The 18,863-nt window shown below is 45.3% G+C and overlaps 1 protein-coding gene across 4 annotated transcripts in view; it reads left to right on the top strand.

Annotated features, from left to right (window-relative positions):
* Window positions 1-12,121, top strand: part of AIFM3 (AIF family member 3) — an 87,828-nt gene extending 75,707 nt beyond the window's left edge. For all 4 annotated transcript variants that reach the window (XM_069960712.1, XM_069960711.1, XM_069960708.1 and 1 more), the window contains exons 19-20: window positions 3,804-3,908; window positions 9,460-12,121. In XM_069960712.1, the coding sequence (XP_069816813.1) occupies window positions 3,804-3,908; window positions 9,460-9,499 (145 nt within the window). In that variant the 3' untranslated portion in view covers window positions 9,500-12,121. The remainder of the gene's footprint in view (window positions 1-3,803; window positions 3,909-9,459) is intronic.
* The last annotated feature ends 6,742 nt before the right edge of the window (window positions 12,122-18,863 follow it).

Raw genomic sequence — 18,863 nt, 5'->3', positions numbered from 1 at the left:
ATTATTACTATTATTTCTTATTAGGATCGTTTCTGCAGTAGCAGCAGCCAAAGTTCTTGTCCGGGATAAAAAACAAAGAAATAAATCAGCAGTTTCTTTTTTTTTTTACACACGGCGCGGCTCCGGTCCTTGTGTGGTTGTAATTTGCGCCGACTCGCCTTCGGTTTGTGACAATTTCAGCCACAACCGAGAACACTGCTGTTTCTGGGGCAAAAAATTGCAGACAGTTATTTATTATTTTAGTCATTCACAGACTGATTATTGGTGACAGGAAATTGTTTCCCCCTTTTCCACATGCAAAAAAAAACTAAAAAATATCAGGTTTTATAAGGAATTTTTTTTTTTTTTATATAAAATACTTTTGCAAAAAATAAAACAACAACAACAACCACGTGCTTTTTCCCTATCTCTGTGGCCGCATTAGTCAGAACTCATCACGTCATTGGGTAACGCGCAGTCACACGGCCCCCCAGCTATACGCTTATAATAAGGCTCCCGACTCTTACAGAACAATAAGCTGCGACAATCTATTTCTTCATCGCAGCAACGCGGCCACATTCGTCATCAGTGAGAGGTTCCTGGAGGATTATAAGCCTGATGGAGTATTTTATTTGTAGTATATGTATATACAGTATATATTATATCCTATAGCTACAGTATATAGCACTAATGTGAGGGTGTTCCTGTATACTGAGCTATAGAATAAAAAATATAAATTTATCTATGAATGCATGAGAACCAGTTACAGATCTTTATGGTAAATGGGGCTGAGGGGTAAATTAGGAAGTAACCGAAAACCGCCCAAAACACGTCCTAAATGATAAATTATTAGAAAGTAAATATATTTATTTTCCCTATAACAGCAATTGCAGCCCCATAGAGAATGAATGGAGCGCTGGCCGTGCATGTACTGTTCAGTCTGGGGACATTATCCCCATTCTCAGGATTGGTAGGGGGCTCAGCCCTCAAAAAATGTAAGTGATAGAGAGTGACTGGGAAACATTTCGTTGGTGTCTTGTTTCTGAATTGTTAAAAACAAACAAACAGGAGCTGCCCAAACGGCAGCCGAACAGGAACCCTATATTCCCAATGTCCTACAGGAGTATTGGGGAGTAACACAATAGTAATATAGGAAACTAAATAGAAAGTACTCAATTAAAAACACGCCAACACTGCCACCTGGTGGACTGACGAAATACTACTACTAAAAAGTTTGATGCAATTAAAATATCAGTGTGCCCCCCTGAACATGTTTCTGCACGCTTGGTGCCTTTGTCAAGAGGCGGTGGAACTCTTTTTATTAAGAGTTACATGAAAATTTATATATAACCAATACAAACCAATATAAACATTTTCCTAAAGCATCAACTTTTTACTCATCAGTTAAACATAAGACCTAAGCTGGCGACTTCCCCTCTAACAAGAATACAAGACAAACGAGAGTCCTTGACTTTGAGGGGACAGCGGGCGGGGGTGGGGGGAAGATCCAGGGGTTCCAGTCAGCTGAGGTAACTGCTGCACATAACTGACAATAAGTGAGAACTGGTAACCCCACCCCTCACATAGCCAGCCACTCACATAGCCAGCCACTCACATAGCCCCACCCCTCACATAGCCCCACCCCTCACATAGCCCCACCCCTCAAATAGCCAGCCACTCACATAGCCCCACCCCTCACATAGCCCCACCCCTCACATAGCCCCACCCCTCAAATAGCCAGCCACTCACATAGCCCCACCCCTCAAATAGCCAGCCACTCACATAGCCCCACCCCTCACATAGACCCACCCCTCACATAGCCAGCCCCTCACATAGCCCCACCCCTCACATAGCCACAACCCTCACATAGCCAGCCCCTCACATAGCCCCACCCCTCACATAGCCAGCCACTCACATAGCCCCACCCCTCACATAGCCAGCCACTCACATAGCCCCACCCCTCACATAGCCAGCCACTCACATAGCCCCACCCCTCAAATAGCCAGCCCCTCACATAGCCAGCCACTCACATAGCCCCACCCCTTAAATAGCCATCCCCTCACATAGCCACGCCCCTTACATAGCCAGCCCCTCACATAGCCCCACCTCTCAAATAGCCAGCCCCCCACATAGCCAGCCACTCACATAGCCACACCCTTCACATAGCCGCACCCCTCACATAGCCAGCCCCCACATAGCCAGCTCCTCACATAGCCACACCCCTCACATAGCCGCACCCCTCACATAGCCAGCCCCCACATAGCCAGCTCCTCACATAGCCACACCCCTCACATAGCCACGCCCATCGCCTAGCCACGCCCCTCACATAGCCACACCCCTCACCTAGCCACGCCCATCGCCTAGCCACACCCCTCACCTAGCCAGACACTCACATAGCCACACCCCTCACATAGCCAGACACTCACATAGCCACGCCCCCACATAGCCACGCCCCTCACATAGACATGTCACTCACATAGCCCATAGCCACTTCTCTCACATAGCGAGCCCCTCACATAGCGAGCCCCCACATAGCCATGCACTCAAAAGCGCGTATGTACCCAGAGCAGTCATAGAACAGCCAATCAAAACTGGGCTTTCACCTTGGAGAGACACCTACACATGCTATTGGGCACCATTCACCCAATCAAATTTCTTCTTGCAACACAAGAGGGACTAGGGGGGGGGGAATCTGGAAGAAACCAATAGTACCTAACCCCCCGGGCTAAACCAAATATAATACATAGTTTATTAAACTTCAACCGTTTGTTAATAATAGAGACCAGTCCATACCTTATAATAATACAATAAAATTAATATGAAATATGAGTGGGGGTGGGGGCGACACCATGAGGGGCCAAACCTTCCCTGTATTCTTACCAATGATCATCCACCATGTACGTCCAGTTCAGCTGCTATTCCAGTCACCGGCCGCCGGCCGCCCATACGTTGTAGATTGTCGGACATGGAGACTTCTTTGCTCCCGAAGGAGAGATGCCAAGTGATGGGATCTCCTCGTGTCAGGTGGTAGCTCTGTTGTTCAGTCTGCTGGGATCTCCATGGATAACTATTTGGCGTTTCTTCCTGATATTCTGTCAATAACCATTAAAAATCTTCCAATTCTGGGGACTGGGAAGTAACACAATGTGTGGCTATGTAGGGGCTATCCTCCCGGTTCTGCATGAGACAGAATCGCTGTATTGTATGGACTATGCTATAACCCCGAGAATAGACGTCAGTCACCGACATCTACAGCAATCCATCAATACAGCGATTATTACTAATTATCAATAACATTGTCTGTACACAATACAATGCAAATCCTAATACCCAAAGATGTCAGGATCTCTGCTATAAAGTATAAGGAGCCGCCTGCCGTCTGGTAAGTCCGGGATACTGTACGCTTTTATCATCTTTCACCATCATCTTCTCGGCATTGTGATATAGTATAATAAATATATAGATAATATAGATTATGGCGCTCACCATAGACAGTATCCTTCTGCCCCCCACCACCTCCCCATCGGGGTTCATTAGATCTATGTTTAGTTGCTTTTTTGTGTGAAAATGGAAAATTAAAATTTTCTAATAAAAAGATTTCTCTTTCCATTCTCAGTGCCGGCAGCTCGGTAGGTGGTCGGTAGGTGGTCGGGGGGGGGGGGGGCACATTAATTTTAATGTCATTTTAAGCTTTTACCATATATCTTGGATGTTAGTAAAAGAAGATAAAGATGTAGCGCTGGAGAATCCCTTTAAGGTTCCTTCACGTATTGGAGCTGTGAACACTAAAGTGGGTGGATTGTGTTTTTCTCTGTATATTCTAGGAATGATGAAGTCATCGCGGTGGCCAGTGTGAATTATGATCCTATAGTGTCCAAAGTAGCAGAAGTCATGGCGTCAGGAAAATCTATACGCAAGCGAGATGTCGAGTAAGTAATTACCGATTACATAGAAGACGATTGTAAGATGTAAGTGTGTCAGACTGCGGATAACACAGGGAAGGACAACGAGGGCCGTGAAAGTACTGGACGTTGTACCTATTAAGCTGCCTTGGTATAGCCGCCATGAGTGCGGGGGTCTCAGGGAGGATGGGGGTTATACTGAATGGAGATCTATCCTGTCACAGGCCCTTCCTGAGGTAAATACGGCCACAGAGGTTATAGAGAGGCCTGGTGTTGCTATGGTAACTCCCTGCTGTGGTGTGTATCTATGGTGACCCTCTCCAGCATGGCTCCTCTCTATAATACAATACAGAATAACCAGTATATGACTACATCTATGTCACTATAATACAGGCTCCATTCTCTGCCCGACCCCAGGGAGACCCCCAACTCCTGTATACTACATTACCATACCTCCCAACTTTTGCAAAGAGCAAAGAGGGACATGTGCGCCGCGGTCCCCATAGCCACGCCCCCATTGCGACCCTACATAGCCACGTCCCCATAGCAACCCTCCATACCATGTCCCCATAGCAACCCTCCATACCACGCCCCCATAGCGACCCTCCATAGCCACGTCCCCATAGCAACCCTCCACTCCCCTACAGTCACCACATGCTGCTGACTAAATAGTGCCCTATACAGTATCCAATCCCCCCAATAATGCCCTATATAGTATCCAATTCCCCATTATAGTGCCCCACATAGTATGCAATCCCCCCAATAGTGCCCACATAGTATCCAATACCCCATATAGTGCCATACATAGTATCCAATCCCCCATATAGTGCCCCACATAGTATCCAATGCCCCATATAGTTCCCCACATAGTAGCCAATGCCCCCATATAGTGGTCCACATAGTATCCAATGCCCCATATAGTGGCCCACATAGTATCCAATGCCCCATATAGTGCCCCACATACTAGCCAATCCCCATATAGTGCCCCACATAGTAGCCAATCCCCATATAGTGCCCCACATAGTAGCCAATCCCCCCCATATAGTGCCCCACATAGTAGCCAATCCCCATATAGTGCCCCACATAGTAGCCAATCCCCCCCATATAGTGCCCCACATAGTAGCCAATCCCCCCCATATAGTGCCCCACATAGTAGCCAATCCCCATATAGTGCCCCACATAGTAGCCAATCCCCATATAGTGCCCCACATAGTAGCCAATGCCCCCATATAGTGCCCCACATAGTAGCCAATCCCCCCATATAGTGCCCCACATAGTAGCCAATCCCCATATAGTGCCCCACATAGTAGCCAATCCCCATAGAGTGCTCCACATAGTAGCCAATCCCTCCTTATAGTGCCCCACATAGTAGCCAATCCCCCACATAGTGCCCCACATAGTAGCCAATCCCTCCATATAGTGCCCCACATAGTAGCCAATCCCCCATAGAGTGCCCCACATAGTAGCCAATGCCCCATATAGTGCCCACATAGTAGCCAATGCCCCCATATAGTGCCACACATAGTATCCAATCCCCCATATATGCCACACATAGTATCCAATGCCCCATATAGTGCCCACATAGTAGCCAATGCCCCATATATGCCCCACATAGTAGCCAATCCCCCATTATAGTGCCCCACATAGTATCCAATCCCCCATATATGCCCCACATAGTATCCAATGCCCCATATAGTGACCCACATAGTAGCCAATGCCCCCATATAGTGCCCCACATAGTAGCCAATCCCCATATAGTACCCCACATAGTAGCCAATCCCCCCCATATAGTGCCCCACATAGTAGCCAATCCCCATATAGTGCCCCACATAGTAGCCAATGCCCCCTTATAGTGCCCCACATAGTAGCCAATTCCCCCCCCCCATATAGTGCCCCACATAGTAGCCAATCCCCATATAGTGCCCCACATAGTAGCCAATCCCTCCTTATAGTGCCCCACATAGTAGCCAATCCCCCACATAGTGCCCCACATAGTAGCCAATCCCTCCATATAGTGCCCCACATAGTAGCCAATCCCCCATAGAGTGCCCCACATAGTAGCCAATGCCCCCATATAGTGTCACACATAGTATCCAATCCCCCATATATGCCCCACATAGTATCCAATCCCCCATATATGCCCCACATAGTATCCAATGCCCCATATAGTGACCCACATAGTAGCCAATGCCCCCATATAGTGCCCCACATAGTAGCCAATCCCCATATAGTACCCCACATAGTAGCCAATCCCCCCATATAGTGCCCCACATAGTAGCCAATCCCCATATAGTGCCCCACATAGTAGCCAATCCCCATATAGTGCCCCACATAGTAGCCAATGCCCCCATTTAGTGCCCCACATAGTAGCCAATCCCCCCCCATATAGTGCCCCACATAGTAGCCAATCCCCATATAGTGCCCCACATAGTAGCTAATCCCTCCTTATAGTGCCCCACATAGTAGCCAATCCCCCATAGAGTGCCCCATATAGTAGCCAATGCCCCCATATAGTGCCCCACATAGTAGCCAATCCCCCACATAGTGCCCCACATAGTAGCCAATCCCTCCATATAGTGCCCCACATAGTAGCCAATCCCCCATAGAGTGCCCCACATAGTAGCCAATTCCCCATATAGTGCCCACATAGTAGCCAATGCCCCCATATAGTGCCACACATAGTATCCAATCCCCCCATATATGCCCCACATAGTATCCAATGCCCCATATATGCCCCACATAGTAGCCAATCCCCCCATATAGTGCCCCACATAGTAGCCAATCCCCATATAGTGCCCCACATAGTAGCCAATCCCCATATAGTGCCCCACATAGTAGCCAATCCCTCCTTATAGTGCCCCACATAGTAGCCAATCCCCCACATAGTGCCCCACATAGTAGCCAATCCCACCATATAGTGCCACACATAGTAGCCAATCCCCCATAGAGTGCCCCACATAGTAGCCAATGCCCCCATATAGTGCCACACATAGTATCCAATCCCCCATATAGTGGCCACATAGTAGCCAATGCCCCCATATAGTGCCCACATAGTAGCCAATGCCCCCATATAGTGCCCACATAGTATCCAATGCCCCATATATGCCCCACATAGTAGCCAATGCCCCCATACAGTGTCCCACATATTATCCAATCCCCCATATAGCGCCCCACATAGTAGCCAATCCTCCCATTTGTGTGGCCCGACCAGAAAAACAATAAACCAGTAACTCACCTGTCCGCCGGTCCCAGCAGCTCCTCTCCCGGCAGAGCGCGCGCTCCTGTCATCCTCCGGGGCGGGCAGCGGGGTACAGAGACACTGACTGTGCCGGAAGTAATTCATGACAGAGGCTGCAGGTCACTTCCGGTACAGTCAGTGTCTCTGTACCCCGCTGCCCGCCCCGGAGGATAACGGGAGTGCGCGCTCTGCCGGGAGAGAAGTTGCTGGGACCGGCGGACAGGTGAGTTACTGGTTTATTGTTTTTTTCTGTGGGGCCACATATAATGCGGGACACTGGGTGCTGTTCTGGGACCGTGGGACAGCACCCCGAAAACAGGACTGTCCCGCGGAATACGGGACAGTTGGCAGCCATGCATTACATATGATGAGGCTTTTTTGTTGCTGAATTAAGGTTAAGGCTATGTTCACAAACTCTATTGAATTTGGAAAACTATGGCCGTAGTGGACGTAAGTGCGTAGGTTTCCAAATTCATTGTGTTCTATTGATTTCAGTAGACCAATGGCCGTTCTTCTGCGCACATTGCGTTATCTACATCCGTTGTTCACTGCGGCCGTACAACATAATGAACATGTCTATTTTCTATGGCTGCAGTTTGTGAACAACGGCCGTAGAAAATAGACCGTTCACTCACTGTGTGGCCATCTGCCGGCCGTAGTGCGAATGAAAGTCAATGGTTAATGGATGTCCAGCAGATTCTATTGGTGCAAAATAATGTTCCTACAGATGATAATACTAACAATATGGGCCGGAGGAACACATAATACAGCGGCCGTTGCATAACGTTGTGTAAACATAGCCTAAGGGAGAAGTCTAGTGCTGGGGGAAAAAATCATTTGGGGCAGAGGGTGGGGGAAAGGTTTCCCGCTCCTGGACCCCGCTCACAGTCTGCAGATCTCCCCTCCTGCTACGACCCGGCTGATGGATTCCCCCTCAGATGGTCAGTGACGGTAGCAGGACGCCGGATTGGCTGAGCGGGCTAAATCCCACCCTATAGGGACGTCGCAGCTGGGAGAAAATGACTTCCGGTGGGGTGATGTGGTGTAGCGCCGGCACGAGGTCCAGTAACCATACTGTCTTTATTATGTTCCCCCCACCCCCTGCCTGAAAGGATTCCCCCCCCCAACAATTATTGCTATTGTTTTATTTAAAATAATAATAAATGTGCACAGCAATGGCGGGTTAATAGGAATGATATAATGACATGAGCTGTAATGGTTTCCTCTATGTTCTTTAATGCTGTCACCCGTGCAGGATGTTCGTTCGTCATTGCAAGTAAGTTCCTGGATAGTGACGCATGTGACGGGACGTTTAGCTTTATGACCTTGGTATCTTCTGCTTATACATGGGCCGACTAATACAGACAGGATTATTACCAACACTGAGGGCCAATGGGACTTCTATCCAGCAGGAGATCAGTGCACGGACCTGGGAGATAGTGGGATTGTATAGTGTGACACCACAACTCTATCCCCCCCCCCCGTACAGGATTATTCACCACATGTAACCGGGCAGTGTAATACCAGCTAATAGGCTAAAGCTGTAATAGCAAATCTGATGTATTACAGGTAATATAACAATTATAAAATACAATGTGAATAGAGATGATAACGTTACCAGGTCAGGGTAGATGTCCTACTACTTCTGCTGAATTAGAGGGAGGTCCCTCCCACTGGACTCTCAATGCCGTACAGCAGATGGGTTCTATATAGAGATGAGCAAACAGTTCAAAAGTTCATTTCATCATTTTTTCTGAGCTTTGAAGTAAAGTTCAGTTTCATGAGAACCGCACTAAAACAGTTAAACGTTTGCAGAGATTTAGCTGTTTCAGTGCAGTTCAGCAAGTTCACTCATCTCATCTTACCTGTCCGCACTCCCCCAGTGTCCTTCTTTTATGGTTTCCAGTGTGCCCTGCTGCCGCCTCCAGCCCACTCAGCCTATCACTGAATGAGACGGGACAGCACTACGGCCAGTGATTGGCTGAGCGGCGGCTGTCATTCTGGTCTATCGAGTGAGTGCCTGTTCAGCCAATCACTGTCCATGGTGCTGTCCCATCTCAGTCAGTGATTGGCTGAGCAGGCTGGAGGTGGCTGAAGACACTGGAGACGCGTAGAAGGACGCTGGGGGAGTGCAGACAGGTGAGCATACTCTTTTGTTGTTGTTGTTTTTTATGTGTATTTTATTACTCCATCTTCACAAACTTGTTCCGAACTTTGCAAAAAGTTTATTTCGGTACCGAGCCAAGCTTTTTGCAAGGATTGGAACGAATCTCTATTTATAAGACTCGTCTCTCTCTTCTCTAGTTATATAACTTTCCTTTTCATCTGCTTTTCTCTTAGAACTGGTGATATCTCCTGGCTAACAGGGAAAGGTTCATAGTGAAGGAGGCCCTGTACCTGACAATATGCATGCAGAGCGGTGATGCTTAACATATGAACACTATTGCTGGACTCTTTCTGATGCGTATTCATCCTGCGCTGGCGCCATTCTACAGCCAATGAAGCAATGAAAACAATGCTGCAAACGTGATTCACCTTTACTGCCGGCTGCCAGGACATTGAGGGGTCACACTGGATGGGGGCGGCCATCTAACTGAAGACTGGATAGGTTTTTTTTCTTGCCCTTTCATCTTATACATCTCACTGGGCAATGAAATCCGGAACCAATGAGTTCAGCCGCCATCTCTGCCGATCTTCACTAAATGTCAAGTGTCAAAAACCTTGTTAGACGTCCGAGAGGAAGCAGATTCTAGAACTTTTATCGTTTTACACATTCAGACATGTTAAGATACGGCTCCTGACCAGAATAATGGAAATTGGGAATAGAATATCTTTGACGTTACTATCAAGTAGCTCAATAGTAAGCTATGGTAACAAGATGGTGACCCGAAAATGGGGAGAAAATCATTAAGTAAAGGAAAATCAAAAAGACAATGCTTACCACTCCCAGTGCCTGCGCTGTGCCACATCACAGCGCTCCCCGACCCCGCTAGCTGTTATCTTCTCCCGGGTTCCGGACATGTGATGACCCGGGTTCGTAATCCCCCCCCCCCCCCCCGCCCTGGATTTCTCCTTCAACATAAGCTTAGGAACCCCCCCCCCCCAGCCAAGGGTTGTTAGTGCTCCTCTTGGGCCCTGCAGTGAGGCTGAGTAGGATCTTCTCCTTGTGAGATACCAAAGTCTTCTATTCATCATAACTGCTTGATAATTCCCTCTAAATGACCAGCTGTATTGTTAAAGTGAATGAGATTTTCAATAGACAAGGCGACGTGTAGCACCTGACGAATGATACATGACCCCTGCACGTTCTCTATGGACCGTCCAATCACAGCTCTTATATTCCTCCAGATTATATTCTCAGCTGATCGTACACGGTTCCTGATATTCTATGCTGATCGTACACGGTTCCTGATACTCTCAGCTGATCGTACACGGTTCCTGATATTCTCAGCTGATCGTAAACGGTTCCTGATATTCTATGCTGATCGTACACGGTTCCTGATACTCTCAGCTGATCGTACACGGTTCCTGATATTCTCAGCTGATCGCAAACGGTTCCTGATACTCTCAGCTGATCGTACACGGTTCCTGATATTCTCAGCTGATCGTACACGGTTCCTGATATTCTCAGCTGATCGTACACGGTTCCTGATATTCTCAGCTGATCGTACACGGTTCCTGATATTATCAGCTGATCGTATACGGTTCCTGATAATTCTCAGCTGATCGTACACGGTTCCTGATATTATCAGCTGATCGTACACGGTTCCTGATATTACCAGCTGATCGTACACGGTTCCTGATATTCTCAGCTGATCGTAAACGGTTCCTGATATTCTCAGCTGATCGTACACGGTTCCTGATAATTCTCAGCTGATCGTACACGGTTCCTGATACTCTCAGCTGATCGTACACGGTTCCTGATATTCTCAGCTGATCGTACACGGTTCCTGATATTCTCAGCTGATCAAACACGGTTCCTGATATTATCAGCTGATCGTATACGGTTCCTGATAATTCTCAGCTGATCGTACACGGTTCCTGATACTCTCAGCTGATCGTACACGGTTCCTGATAATTCTCAGCTGATCGTACACGGTTCCTGATACTCTCAGCTGATCGTACACGGTTCCTGATAATTCTCAGCTGATCGTACACGGTTCCTGATACTCTCAGCTGATCGTACACGGTTCCTGATATTCTATGCTGATCGTACACGGTTCCTGATATTATCAGCTGATCGTACACGGTTCCTGATATTATCAGCTGATTGTACACGGTTCCTGATATTCTCAGCTGATCGTACACGGTTCCTGATATTCTATGCTGATCGTACACGGTTCCTGATAATTCTCAGCTGATCGTACACGGTTCCTGATACTCTCAGCTGATCGTACACGGTTCCTGATACTCTCAGCTGATCGTACACGGTTCCTGATATTATCAGCTGATCGTACACGGTTCCTGATATTCTCAGCTGATCGTATACGGTTCCTGATAATTCTCAGCTGATCGTACACGGTTCCTGATATTATCAGCTGATCGTACACGGTTCCTGATAATTCTCAGCTGATCGTACACGGTTCCTGATATTCTCAGCTGATCGTACACGGTTCCTGATATTCTCAGCTGATCGAACACGGTTCCCGATACTCTCAGCTGATCGTACATGGTTCCTGATATTCTCAGCTGATCGTACACGGTTCCTGATATTCTCAGCTGATCGTACACGGTTCCTGATATTCTCAGCTGATCGTACACGGTTCCTGATATTCTATGCTGATCGTACACGGTTCCTGATATTACCAGCTGATCGTACACGGTTCCTGATATTCTCAGCTGATCGTACACGGTTCCTGATATTATCAGCTGATCGTACACGGTTCCTGATATTATCAGCTGATCGTACACGGTTCCTGATAATTCTCAGCTGATCGTACACGGTTCCTGATATTCTCAGCTGATCGTACACGGTTCCTGATATTCTCAGCTGATCGTACACGGTTCCTGATATTCTCATCTGATCGTACACGGTTCCTGATATTCTCAGCTGATCGTACACGGTTCCTGATATTCTCAGCTGATCGTACACGGTTCCTGATATTCTCAGCTGATCGTACACGGTTCCTGATATTCTCAGCTGATCGTACACGGTTCCTGATATTCTCAGCTGATCGTACACGGTTCCTGATATTCTCAGCTGATCGTACACGGTTCCTGATATTCTCAGCTGATCGTACACGGTTCCTGATATTACCAGCTGATCGTACACGGTTCCTGATATTCTCAGCTGATCGTAAACGGTTCCTGATATTCTCAGCTGATCGTAAACGGTTCCTGATATTATCAGCTGATCGTACACGGTTCCTGATATTCTCAGCTGATCGAACACGGTTCCTGATAATTCTCAGCTGATCGTACACGGTTCCTGATAATTCTCAGCTGATCGTACACGGTTCCTGATATTCTATGCTGATCGTACACGGTTCCTGATATTACCAGCTGATCGTACACGGTTCCTGATATTCTATGCTGATCGTACACGGTTCCTGATATTCTCAGCTGATCGTACACGGTTCCTGATATTCTCAGTTGATCGTACACGGTTCCTGATATTATCAGCTGATCGTACACGGTTCCTGATACTCTATGCTGATCGTACACGGTTCCTGATATTCTCAGCTGATCGTACACGGTTCCTGATACTCTCAGCTGATCGTACACGGTTCCTGATATTATCAGCTGATCGTACACGGTTCCTGATACTCTCAGCTGATCGTACACGGTTCCTGATATTCTCAGCTGATCGTACACGGTTCCTGATATTATCAGCTGATCGTACACGGTTCCTGATATTCTCAGCTGATCGTACACGGTTCCTGATACTCTCAGCTGATCGTACACGGTTCCTGATATTCTCAGCTGATCGTACACGGTTCCTGATAATTCTCAGCTGATCGTACACGGTTCCTGATATTCTCAGCTGATCGTACACGGTTCCTGATACTCTCAGCTGATCGTACACGGTTCCTGATATTCTCAGCTGATCGTACACGGTTCCTGATAATTCTCAGCTGATCGTACACGGTTCCTGATATTCTCAGCTGATCGTACACGGTTCCTGATACTCTCAGCTGATCGTACACGGTTCCTGATATTCTCAGCTGATCGTACACGGTTCCTGATATTATCAGCTGATCGTACACGGTTCCCTATAATTCTCATACACAATAATATATTTTATTACTATTTTCTGGGTGTTTCAGTATTGGCTGTCTGTATGCTGTAATATAGCAGGAGGGGCGAAGCATTGTCATACAGCCGTGGCCGTGGTACACGTATATTTTCTAAAGCTTTTCCACTGGTCCACCCGTCATTCACGTATTAAAGGCGGCTCTATTTTTACACACTGTGTATAGAAAATGTTATATAGATAACTTGAATACTATACTATTTACTTTCATGTACTTAACTATTGTATATAAGTCCCTTCCACATATGTAAAAAGTGGCTGAAACCATCAATATTGGTATTCTACAGATTGTAATTTATTGTCCTGGTTTAAAAGGAAATCTATATATATATATGTAGGTATATGTATGTATGAATGGTGTATGTATATGTGTATGTGTGTGTGTATGTATATCTATATATGTCTATCTGTGTGTGTATGTATGTATGTAGGTGTGTGTGTATGTATGTATATATGTCTGTGTATGTATGTATGTGTGTATATATATATATATATATATATATGTGTCTGTGTATGTGTGTGTGTATGTATGTAGATATGTATGTATCTGTATGTATGTATGTTGGTGTGTATGTATGTATATCTATATATGTCTGTCTTTGTATGCATGTGTGTGTATGTATGTATGTATGTGTGTGTATGTATATATATATATATATATATATATATATATATATATATATATATACACTACCATTCAAAAGTTTGGGGTCACCCAAACAATTTAGTGTTTTCCATGAAAAGTCACACTTCTTCACCACCAGACGTTGTGAAATGAATAGAAAATAGAGACAAGACATTGACAAGGTTAGAAATACTGATTTGTATGTGAAATAACATTGTTCTTCCATCACACTTTGCTTTCCTCCCAGAATCCTCCTCTTGCACCAATTCCAGCATTGCACACCTTTGGCATTCTAGCTATTAATCTGTTGGGGTAAGCTGGAGAAATTGCCCCCCACGCTTCTAGAAGCAGCTCCCACAAGTTGGATTGGTTGGATGGGCACTTCTGGCGTACCATACGGTCCAGCTGCTCCCACAATGGGGTGGTGATCTGGTGACTGTGCTGGCCACTCCATTCCCTATGATAGAATACCAGCTGCTGCTTCTGCTGGAAATAGTTCTTGCACAATTTGGAGGTGTTTAGGGTCATTGTCCTGTTGTAGGATGAAATTGGCTCCAACCAAGCGCTGCCCACTGGGTATGGCATGGCGGTGCAGAGTGATGGCCTTCCTTATTCACAATCCCTTTTACCCTGTACAAATCTCCCACCTTACCAGCACCAACCCCAGACCATCACATGACCTCCACCATGTATAACAGATGGCGTCAGGCATTCTTCCAGCATCTTCTCATTTCTTCTGCGTCTCACAAACCTTCTTCTTTGTGATCCAAACACCTCAAACTTGGATTCATCCATCCACAACACTTTTTTCCCGTCTTCCTCTGTCCAATCTCTGTGTTCTTTTGCCCATCTTACTCTTTTTCTTTTATTGGCCAGTCTCAGATATGGCTTTTTCTTTGCCACTCTGCCCTGAAGCCCAAAATCCTGCAGCCGCCTCTTCCCTGTAGATGGTGACACTGGTGTTTTGCGGGTACTATGTAATGAAGATGCCAGTTGGGGACCTGTGAGGCGTCTGTTTCTCAAACTAGAGACTCTAATGTGCTTATCTTCTTGCTTAGTTGTGCAACACGGCCTCCCACTTCTTTTTCTACTCTGGTTAGAGCCTGTTTGTGCTGTCCTCTGAAGGGAGTAGTACATACCGTTGTAGGAAATCTTCAATTTCTTAGCAATTTCTGGCATGGAATAGCCTTCATTTCTAAGAACAAGAATAGACTGTGGAGTTTCAGATGAAAGTTCTCTTTTTCTGGCCATTTTGAGCGTTTAATTGACCCCAAAAATGTGATGCTCCAGAAACACAATCTGCTCAAAGGAAGGTCAGTTTTGTAGCTTCTGTAACAAGCTAGACTGTTTTCAGATGTGTGAACATGATTGCACAAGGGTTTTCTAATCATCAATTATCCTTCTGAGCCAATGAGCAAACACATTGTACCATTAGAAGACTGGAGTGATAGTTGCTGGAAATGGGCCTCTATACACCTACGTAGATATTGCACCAAAAACCAGACATTTGCAGCTAGAATAGTCATTTACCACATTAGCAATGTATAGAGGGGATTGGTTTAAAGTTAGGACTAGTTTAAAGTTATCTTCATTGAAAAGTACAGTGATTTTCCTTCAAAAATAAGGACATTTCAATGTGACCCCAAACTTTTGAACGGTAGTGTATGTCTGTGTGTGTATGTATGTATGTGTATGTATATATATGTGTGTCTATGTATGTTTATGTATATATATATGTGTGTCTGTGTGTGTATGTATGTATATATGTATATACATGTGTGTCTGTATGTATGTGTGTATGTTTATGTATATGTGTATGAATGTGTGTGTGTATGTATATATGAATGTATGGATGGCACAGCAGGGAGAGGATTTATATTAGACTATTCTAAAGAAGAATTAATTTTTTAAAGAGATTGTTTTGTACAGATCTTGTGATTTTGGGGCGAGTAATCTTATCGTATAGGACAGAGAATATAACAGATTTATTTCCATTTAGACAAAAGAAGGTTTATACACATGAAGTACAATTGATCAATAACTTGTCCTGGTTTTAGTCTTTTATTTTTTTTCTTCCAGATAAAAAAAAAATAATTATATACATAAAGAAAAGAGGTAAAGAACCCCACCCGCTATGGTGTCTGAGGTGAAGCAGTCAGTGCCCACTACCTAGTGCCACCTACTCGGTTATCAGTGATTGCCCACCTTTTCACACTATGGGGGCACTGGCCACTTTATATTGCAGAAGTAAATCTCCGCCAGTGCACGTTGGATTTATCAGGATTAATCCACCCAGGTGGCGGCCTGACAAATCTCTGCCTTTCTATCTTCTGCACATGCTGAGGGGTACGCACATAATTCTGAGACTTTCTGGTCTGTGCCCGATGCAAACCTTAATGGCGGTCTATCAGCAGGTCAGTCGCACAAACCTCCTGGTGTCCCCTTATAGAGCTCTACCCACTGACTCCAATGGGGCCAGTCTAAGAACAGAATATACTAATGAGTCCCCATGCACCACTGCACAGGTCCGGCATCTTCTTCAGGAGTGTCCCTCATCCACATTCATTGCCTCCCGATCCCCTGATACAGCTTCGCTGGGTTATGCACTGACTTCTCCTGCTTGGTGATTCTGTACAGTCCCCACGGGTTCTCGCAGCCCAGACTAATCACAATGGGCCTTAAGAACACAATGAATGGGTGATGGGTGAGGCGGCTGCTGGGAGGGTGTGGGGGGCACTAGGAGGCTCTGGACGTCCCCATTGCACCAAAGAAGCTAATAAGCATATTCCATTTTTTGGGGATTTCTCTGCAATGGCGCAACTAACTAACAGGCCCTGTTGTATCCAGGGTGAATCTAGGACATACCAGTAAGTTAGTGTCAGCTAATCTGATGATAGATCGCCTTTAATAAAGTAGTTTGTATTTCTAACCTTCTAATATTTCTTACTATATCTTCGAGTGTTTAGAGCTCCATTTCCTCTGAATAGACACATATGTAAATGTCTTTGTCTGTGGCCACCACTAGAGGGAGCCGAGAAGCTTACTGCATACTGTCCATAGTAAAAGCAGGTAAGCTCTCCACATTGGATGGGGCACAGTGCCAGGATTTTATCATTCTATGTCTGTGCAGGAGATTTCAGATCCCTTATTAGAAAAGTTCAGCTCTGACAGATATAAAGATTTTTTTTTAGAAAATTGATTATATAAAACATTTTATGAACCTTATGAACAGAATAATATACAAAATGAATGACAAGGATAAAGTTTCACAGGATTTCTTCATAAACCCCTGTGTGTGATGCAGCTGCCCCCTCATACCCCCCGTGTGCTGTTACTTACATCCCCCATGTCCTTCCAGCAGAAGCCGCTCTGTGCCTGTGCCAGAGACTGTGCTATCTGCTGGGCGCATTACTGCATGCAGGTTATGTGCAGCTGATGTTGGGAATGGCCGGTGATGTGGGACATGCAATTTGGTTTCCTATGTAGCAGATTATCATACATTGCAGCGGATTATTCATACATTGTAGCGGATTATCATACATTGTAGCAGATTATCATACATTGTAGCAGATTATTTGTACATTGCACCGGATTATTCATACATTGTAGCTGATTATCATACATTGTAGCGGATTATTCATACATTGTAGCGGATTATTCATACATTGTAGCGGATTATCATACATTGTAGCGGATTATCATACATTGTAGCGGATTATTCATACATTGTAGCGGATTATTCATACATTGTAGCAGATTATCATACATTGTAGCGGATTATTCATACATTGTAGCGGATTATCATACATTGTAGCGGATTATCATACATTGTAGCGGATTATCATACATTGTAGCGGATTATCCGTACATTGTAGCGGATTATTCGTACATTGTAGCGGATTATTCGTACATTGTAGCTGTATATTCATACATTGTAGCAGATTATTCGTACATTGTAGCGGATTATTCATACATTGTAGCAGATTATTCGTACATTGTAGCAGATTATCATACATTGTAGCGGGTTATCATACATTGTAGCGGATTATCATACATTGTAGCGGATTATTCGTACATTGTAGCGGATTATTCGTACATTGTAGCGGATTATTCGTACATTGTAGCGGATTTCTGTTGAGTTTGTCAATTGGTTTTATAACATTTGATGAATAATATTCTGCACAGTACGGACACATCTTCTGTACTGGACGATATCATCTCAATCCGGACATTGTAACAAACAGATCTATTGGGGATCCGGGGAAGATGATGAAACATAAGTGTTTTCTGTTCCGCTGATGATGGAAGAATCGTTCTGGAGACTTTTGTCGCCTTGTAGGATATTTGCATCGAATTCAGTTTCATGCAGAATCTAATTTTTGCTGATTTTGGTTCTTATATCAGTAATGGACATTACGGGACGTCTGAATTTATTTTTTAAATGAAATAAAATAAAATCCTGCATTGCCAAACGCCTCGCATTACATTTTATCCTCTCACTTTCTTCAGTCATCTGTATGTATGGAAATGAGGTCTGTTCATTCTTTGTGCACATGTCCTGGGGATTCCCCCCATCCTGCAGGTATCTGGATGTGATGAAGGTGAAATCCCCCAAACGCCTTATCCTGTATGTGTCTTCTTGCACAATAAACTGTTTTTGATAATTCCGCCGACTTGAAATCCCCTTCACAGGCAGCTCCTCTGTATGGTCAGTGCTATTCTCCTTGCCAATATACGTCCCTGGTAGGTAGCATCCCCCATAGGTAACCCACCCAGGAGTAAACCCACCTGCAGGAAATCCCTCCCGGTACTAGCCTCACCAGCAGGCATCCCCCACAGTAGATAATCCCCCTGCTACTATGCTGC

This window comes from Dendropsophus ebraccatus, chromosome 3 (genome assembly GCF_027789765.1).
Source record: "Dendropsophus ebraccatus isolate aDenEbr1 chromosome 3, aDenEbr1.pat, whole genome shotgun sequence".
Taxonomy (NCBI): domain Eukaryota; kingdom Metazoa; phylum Chordata; class Amphibia; order Anura; family Hylidae; genus Dendropsophus; species Dendropsophus ebraccatus.
Note: the sequence above shows the minus strand (reverse complement) of the source record. Positions and strands in the feature narration are given on the sequence as shown.